The sequence below is a fragment of the Neopelma chrysocephalum genome, unplaced genomic scaffold, assembly GCF_003984885.1.
Source record: "Neopelma chrysocephalum unplaced genomic scaffold, ASM398488v2 Primary Assembly neopelma1_99879, whole genome shotgun sequence".
NCBI classification, from domain to species: domain Eukaryota; kingdom Metazoa; phylum Chordata; class Aves; order Passeriformes; family Pipridae; genus Neopelma; species Neopelma chrysocephalum.
The window spans coordinates 1-7,154 of NW_020926521.1; the positions used below are offsets into that span (position 1 = coordinate 1).

At 58.2% G+C, this 7,154-nt stretch overlaps 2 protein-coding genes across 3 annotated transcripts; one reads left to right on the plus strand and one right to left on the minus strand.

Annotated features, from left to right (window-relative positions):
• The first annotated feature begins 165 nt into the window (after nt 1-165).
• LOC113962051 (sushi, nidogen and EGF-like domain-containing protein 1) lies at nt 166-2,630 on the plus strand. The gene is given in 6 exon segments (XM_027672861.1): nt 166-347; nt 770-900; nt 1,353-1,475; nt 1,477-1,641; nt 1,834-1,971; nt 2,364-2,630. Coding segments are annotated over 6 exon segments (894 nt in total). The 5' UTR covers nt 166-253; the 3' UTR covers nt 2,607-2,630.
• Nucleotides 2,631-3,587: 957 nt separating this feature from the next.
• On the minus strand, nt 3,588-6,814 carry LOC113962052 (leucine-rich repeat-containing protein 14-like). Of its 2 annotated transcripts, XR_003532435.1 has the most exons (4): nt 6,351-6,668; nt 5,637-6,260; nt 4,211-4,837; nt 3,588-3,825 (listed from the first exon to the last, which is right to left on the minus strand). XR_003532435.1 is itself a non-coding variant. In XM_027672862.1 (3 exons), the coding sequence occupies exons 1-3, from the start codon at nt 6,641-6,643 to the stop codon at nt 4,279-4,281; spliced, it is 1,476 nt and encodes a 491-aa protein (XP_027528663.1). In that variant the 5' UTR covers nt 6,644-6,814; the 3' UTR covers nt 3,588-4,278. The 2 variants fall into 2 exon arrangements, 1 of the variants encoding a protein (XP_027528663.1); XM_027672862.1 differs by having other exon boundaries at nt 3,588-4,837; nt 6,351-6,814.
• Between the last annotated feature and the right edge of the window lie 340 nt (nt 6,815-7,154).

Sequence of the window (7,154 nt, forward strand, 5' to 3'; positions counted from 1 at the left end):
TGGGGTCATGGGGGGACATTGGGAGACATGGGAGGTCACTGGGGTCATGGGGGGACATTGGGACATGGGGGACATGGGGACAGATGGGGGACATTGAGGAAATGGGGGGTCACTGGGGTCATGGGGGGACATTGGGACATGGGGGACATGGGGACAGATGGGGGACATTGAGGACATGGGGGGTCACTGGGGACATGGGGGGACATGGGGACATGGCTGAGGAAGGACCCCCTGTTCCCCTAGGCCTGGACAGATGAAGGTCCCCCCTGTCCTCCTGCTCCTCCTGCTTGGCCTCACAGAGCAATGGGGACCCTTGGGGACATCAGGGACTCCCGTGGGACCATCGGGTGAGTTTGGGGTCCCAGGCCTAGAGTGGGGAGGTACCAGGCCCATAACTGTAAGATCCTGGGGTGACACTGGGGGTCCAAGGCCCAAACTGGGAGGTCCCTGACCCAAATTGGGAGGTTCCAGTCCCACAGTATGAGGTCCCAGGCCCATCTTGGGAGGTCCCTGTCCCATTCTGGAAGGTCCCAGTTCTATCCTCGGAGATTCTAAGGTGACAACTGGGGATCCCAGGCCTATACTGGGAGGTTCTGGGGTGACAACTGGGGGTCGCAGGCCCACAATGGGAGGTCCCAGGGTGACACTGGGAGGTTTGAGTTTCACACCAGGAGGTCCCAGCTCCATACTGGGGGTCCCAGGCCCATCCTGGGGTGCCCCAGTTCATCCTGGGCAGTGTCAGGGGTCCCTGACTGTGGTGTGTCCCCAGGGGGAGTCCTGTACCCCTTCGGGCCGGGCGTGGGGGATGAGCCTACCCCCCACGAGGACGACGGGACGAGCCCCGAGATCTTTCTGTGGCAAAACTTCTCCTTCTTCGGGAGCGGCCACCGCTCTTGCTACGTGGGTCACGTGACTGGAGGGACACAGGGGGGACATGGAGGGTGGGACTGGGAGATGACAGCAGGGGGGGGGGATGGCAAGTGGGATGGGGGCCACCAGAGTTGGTGGCACCTCCTTTCTTGGCCACATGGGTGAGTGGAGACCCCTGGGGACATGGGGGACACTTGCAGGACCCCCAGGCGGTTTTGGGGTCCCAGGCCCATCCTGGGAGGTTCTGGGGTGACACTGGGGGTCCCAGGCCCATCCTGGGGGGGTCCCAGTCCCATACTGGAAGATCCTAGCTCCATATGGGGAGGCTCTGGGGTGACACTTGGGGTCCCAGGCCCATTCTGGGATGTTCTGGGGTTACACCTGGTTTGGGGTCACTGTGACTGGCAGTGTCATAACTGGGACCGCTGGGGGGTCACTGGTGGGTGCCCCCCAGGTGTCCCACAGGTGCCCTTTGCCCCCAGGTGAACAACAATGGGGTGGTGTCGTTCGGGACGAGGGTCCCTGAGTTCACCCCCCAGCCCTTCCCGCTGCCCGGCCACCGCCCCTTCGTGGCTCCGTACTGGGCCGACGTGGACACACGGCTGGGGGGGGGACGTCTGGTACCGCCAGAGCCGTGACCCTGAGCTGCTGGAGCGCCTGGCACAGGACCTGGCACCCACTGTGCCCCCAGGGGACCCCCCACCGCGCCCCACTTGGGCCCTCGTGGCCACCTGGGACCGTGTGGCCTATTTTGGGGCTGCCTCGGACAAGGTGGGACACAGGGGACAAGGAGGGGAGGGGGCTCAAGTGGCTTGGCCTTCAAGCGAGGTGTCCCCAGCCACAGTGGCCCCAACCATAGTGGCCCCAGCCATGGTGTCCCCAACTTTCTGGGGGACACAGGGCTGGGGACACAGCTGGGGGGTGGCAGTGCCAGGGTGACACGGTGACAACGTCCTCCCCCAGGTGAACACTTTCCAGGCTGTGCTGGCCTCCGACGGTGTCACCTGCTTTGTCCTGCTCAACTACGGGGACTTGCAGTGGACAACAGGCATTGCCAACATGGGGGACCCCCACACTGGGCTGGGGGGCATCCCCGCACAGGTGGGGACACGGGGACACCCCCAGGGACCCCCACACTGGGCTAGGGGGGTTCTGGGATGGGGGGGTAAGGAGTTCTGAGGGGGAATTAAGGGGATTTGAGGTGAAATCAGGGATTTTAGGTGGACATAGGGTCATTTTAGGTGAAATCGGAGATTTTAGGTGGAATTAAGGGAATTTTGGGTGGAATTAAGGGGATTTGGGGAGAAATTGTGCATTTTAAGTGAAATTAGAGGGATTTTAGGTGCAATTAAGGGAATTTTGGGTGGAACGAGTGGATTTGGGGTGAAATAAATCTCCTTTTGGGTAAAATTGCGGGAACTGGAGCAGAACTGCCCCCCTCACCACCCACCCTGTCCTGTCCCCCCCTGTGTGTCCCCCCATATGCCCCCCAGGCCGGGTTTAACAGCGGGGATGACGTGCACTACTACAACGTGCCAGGGTCCCGCACACCCGCTGTGCAGACCCTCGGCCACCGGAGCAACCTGGGGGTCCCGGGGCGCTGGGCCTTCCGCGTCGACCACTTCGAGGCCACTGAGGGGCCCCTCGAGATGCCCTCAAAGACCCCCGGGACTCCCTCAGTGCCCCCCGAGTCCCGCAGGACCACGGCAGAGCGGGTGTACAACTGCGGGTTGTGAGCAGGTGACACCGGGGGCACTGGGGAGGGGGCTGTGCCCGCACACCTGGGGCACCTGAGACCCCTCCCCTCAGCCCCCCTGGAGGCCACGTGGTGATGGGAACACCAATAAACACCTGTTGAGCAACACCTGTGTGCAGGTGTGTGTGCACACCTGTGGGGGCGGGGACACGTGGGACACCTGTGCCTGTCCCCTCCTGGGCCTGTGAAGGGAACAGACCGGGGAGGAGAGGGGGGATGACAACACCTGGGTGGTACACAGGTGTGACAGACACACACCTGGACAAACATCTGGGTGTGACAGACACACACCTGGATCCCATATGGGTGTGACAGACACGTGATCTGAGGGTGGTTTGGGGGGTCCCTGAGCTGATTTTAGAAGGGGCTAGCAGAGTCCTTTAGGATGGGGAGCTGGTTTTGGGGGGTCTGAAGGGGTCCCTGGGCTGGTTTAGGGGGTTTCTGGGGGGTCCTTGGCAGGGATTCCCTAAGCTGGTTTAGGGGGGCTGGGGCTCCCTGGGATGGGGGGCTAGAGGGGTTCTTGGGCTTGTTTAGGGGGACTAGAGGGGTCCCTGGGCTGCTTCGGGGGGGGGCTGGAAGGGTCTCTGGTTGGTTCAGGGGTGCCTGGGGGGGGTCCCTGGGCTGGTATTCCTGGAAAACAGGTGGCTTGAGCCCCAACCATCCCAGTCACTCCCAGGGCAGCAGGATATGGTGGAGTTTGAGACCCCCCCCAACCATTCCCATCACTCCCATGGCAACGGGATATGGTGGAATCAGAGACCCCTGGCACCAGGGGACCCCCCCAACATCCCTACAATTGGGGGGGGAGCCCATCCTGGCACTGGGATGGGTGTTTCCATGGCAACTGGGATCCCCTTTTTTTCCATGAAACTCCCAAAAAACCCCAGAACTCACCATGCTGATTCCTCACTGTGCAGTGCTGGGATTCAGGATACAGGAGAGTGGGATTTAGGGGGGGATTTGGCAGGAATTTCATCACCAGTCAAGTGATACTGGTTTATTAATTAGCAATTAATATCTGGTGCTAATTAGCAGAGTTCTGGGAGTTTCCAGTGACACCAGGTCTGTCCCAGCTACGGTTGGTAACAAGGTGGTAACAAAAGTTACTGGAAAACACTGGGATGAGGTGGAAAACCATCAGGATGAGGCAAAAAGCCACTGGGATAACAGGAAAAACACCAAAATGAGGTCAAGACCCACTTGGATGAGGTGGAAGAACACCAGGATGAGGTGGAAAAATACTGGGATGAGGTGGGAAAAGACCACAATAAGGTGGAAAACCACCAAAATGAGGTGGAGAAGCACCAGGATGAAGTGGAAAAATACTAGAAGGACACTGGGATAAGGCAGAAAAAAACACTGTCATGGGGGAAAAGCAGCAGGATAAAGCAGAAAAACACCAAAGGAGGTGGAAAAACACTAGGATGAGGTGGAAAGACAATGGGTTTAGAGGAAAAACACCGGGATGAGGCAGAAAACACCAGGATGAGGTAGAGAAACAGTGAGATGAGGCGGTAAACCACCAAAATTAGATTGAAAAACACTGGGATAAGGTGAAAAACACTGAAATGAGGTGGAATACACACAAATTCTTTGAGGAAGGAGGCACTGAGGCACCTTCTCCAGGCTGAAGGCTCCAAGCTCTTCCCCAGCTACAAGGAGAAGTAATCCAGGGCTCCGTGTCCGTAGGGGTTGGAAGTCCAGACGATGTCGGCTCTCCCGAAGCTCTCCAGCATCCGGCCCAGCTCTGCACTCACTGCTCCCAAACATTCCCTGCCCAGCTGCTCCTCCAAAATCCAGCCAGGATCCAGCCCTGACTTGTAGCAATCCACAGGGATAGGATACACGACCAGGCGGAGATCTGGCAGGACCACAGTTTTCCATAATAAATCCTTGAGCCCCGCCGTGGAGAAGGAATTCCCAAAGAGTCCGAGGGAGCGGAGGCAGGAGCAGTGCCGGAGTGACGCCAGCAGGGCACCCAGGTGTGAGTCCGTCAGCCGGCATTCCATGAGGTCCAGGTGGAGCAGGGAAGCCGAGGTTTTCTCTAGGAGATGCTGAAGGGGTTGGAGAAGAGTTTGGGAGAAATCATGGCCGCTCAGATCCAACCTTTTCAGGGCCGGAGCGTGGAAGCTTTGGGAGAGGAAGGCGAAGTCAGCGGGAAGGAGGGAGCAGAAGGCCAGTTCCAAGCTTTCCAATGGAGCCTCGAGTTCGCTGCCAGGATGAAAAAGGAGATGTGACCCCATGGTGACATCATGGAGCTGGGAGGGATGCGCCAATAGATCAAACCCTCCATGAAACCTTGAAATGTTGGAATGGCTCCCAAATTCCTGGGGGAACTGCAGGACAAACAAGACCCATGATTCCCTTCATGATCATGGAATCATGGAAATCACTGAGGTTGGAAAAGAGCTCCAAGACTATCAAATTCAACCTTTGAGAATCGTGGGATTATGGGATTCCGGAGTCATGAGATCAGGGAGCCTTGGAATTGTGGAATCATAGAGTCATGGGATCACGGAGTTACAAGGCCACGGAATTGTGGGGTCATGGAGTTATGGAATTATTGGGTTATGGGATTACAGAATTATGGAATCATGGAATCATGGGGTGATGGGATTATAGAGTCATGGAGCCAGCCAGGAGCACCTGGCGCTGGTGGAGCTCTGGGATGCAGTGCTTGCTGTCCTCTGGAAACAGGGAATCAGGGAATTCTGGGATCACGGAGTCAAGGAGGCATTAAGGTTGGAAAATGCCTTCAAGATGGTCAAGTTCAACCTTTGAGAATCCTGGAGTCAAGGAATTATGGGATCGTGGTGTCATGAAATCATGGAATTACAGGATAATGGAATCATGGGAGCATGGAGTCATGGAGTATTGGGATAACAAAATCACAGAATCATGGGGTCACTAAGGTTGGAAAAGATGTCTAACACCACCAAGTCCAACCTTTGCAAATCCTCACTGAGCACAGGAAGAATGCAGTTGGGAGTCTGCTCCAGCAAGAACTTACCAGAGAATGTGCCTCAAACTCCCAGAGAGCCTGGAGGATCCCAGGTTGAGCTCCCTGAGGCTCTGCAGCTTTCCCAGCTCCCTGGCCAGACAGTGGATTCCCACCACTGACTCTGGCGTTGGCCGCCGCACGTCGACATTGCTGTAGGGAAGTCGGAGGCTTCGGAGATCCAGGAATCGGGAGAGATGTGGCAAAACCAGGGAGAGACCCCCCAGTCCGAGGTTGTTGAAGCGAAGCTCCACTCTCCTTACGCCAGAGGGATCCAGGGATTTCAGCAGACTCACAATTCCAGCCAGGCAGAGCTCCTCGGCTTGGAACTCTCGGCACTTGAGGCGCAGTGGGCCGGTGTTCCCAGTTTGGAGTGCGTCCCACAGGATCCCATAGGATGTTCCATTGACGAAGAGATCGGCGTGGATGTCAATGAATCGCGGAGCTGCTGTGGTGCCAGAATGGCCCTTGTGGCTCCTGGATCCGCATTTCTGGAGTTCCCGCTGGTGTTTGGAGACCTCCACGCAAGCCTTGGCCAGGGCCACAGTGCCAGACCAGACACTCATCCCTTCCGGAGCACGGCCAGTGGCACCATCCCGGAGTCCTGTCATGTCCAGCACACGGAGACGGCACTGGCTGGGCCAGGAAATGGGAAAAACAGGAATAAACAAGCAGGGAAAAACCACAGAAGTGGGTTCTGTGTATCCTGGAATTCCCAAGATTCACCTGGAATCATGGCCTGCTTCCTCCAGATCCTGCCGGAGCTGCTTCACCACGGCCAGGATGACAGACTGGATGCAGAGCTTGGAGGGATAATCCTGGAGCAGCTTCCGGCCCCCCACAATCTGCTGGAAGTTGAGGACTGGGAATGGCCACTGGGCCACCAAATCCTGCAGGACCAGGGGTCTCCTATCCAGGAACGCGGCTTGGAAGAGGACGGGATAGAGCTGGGCGGGGACAGGGGGAAGGGGGCGGTGGGCGACGAGCCGGCGGGCAGAGAGGAAGAGTAGGGAATCCATGAATCCAGGGGGGCTGCAGGATTTGAGGGGGGCACAGGTGAGGTTGGGGGACCCCCAGGATGGCCCTGGGGTGAGGGGTGGGTTGGGAGAATCCCAGGGAAGCCTCAAATCCAGGGATATCCCAGCAAAAAGGGATCTTGTGGGAGGAGAGGGAGAGGCAAAGGGGATGTTGGGGTGGGACCCCCAAGGAAGCCCCCCCCCAAAAAAGGGCGTCCCAAAGCTGCCAAAAACCCCCAAACCACCCCAAGTAATCCCCCCAGTCCACCCCAACCAGTCCAGGGTCTCCCCCTCTCCAGCACCCCTAAACCAGCCCCTCCACCCCAAGGACCCCCCAAACCACGCCAAGGACCCCTCCCTCAGTACCCCCAAACAAGCCCTCCCACTCCAGGACCTCCCCAAGGACCCCAAAACCAATCCAGGGACGCCCACTCATCCCCCCAAACCCGCCCGGGCCATCCCCCCACCCCCCCTAAATCAACCCAGGGCCTCTCCCAAGACCCCCCACCCCAAG

Bases quoted from the DNA above. Each gene is read 5' to 3' on its own strand.
- LOC113962052 (XM_027672862.1), bottom strand. From the start codon at position 6,643: ATGGATTCCCTACTCTTCCTCTCTGCCCGCCGGCTCGTCGCCCACCGC. The intron at 6,261-6,350 runs GTGAATCTTGGG...TTCCTGGCCCAG, and splicing joins GAAGCAGGCCATGATTCCAG to CCAGTGCCGTCTCCGTGTGC. The intron at 4,838-5,636 runs GTAAGTTCTTGC...TCATCCTGGCAG, and splicing joins AGTTTGAGGCACATTCTCTG to CGAACTCGAGGCTCCATTGG.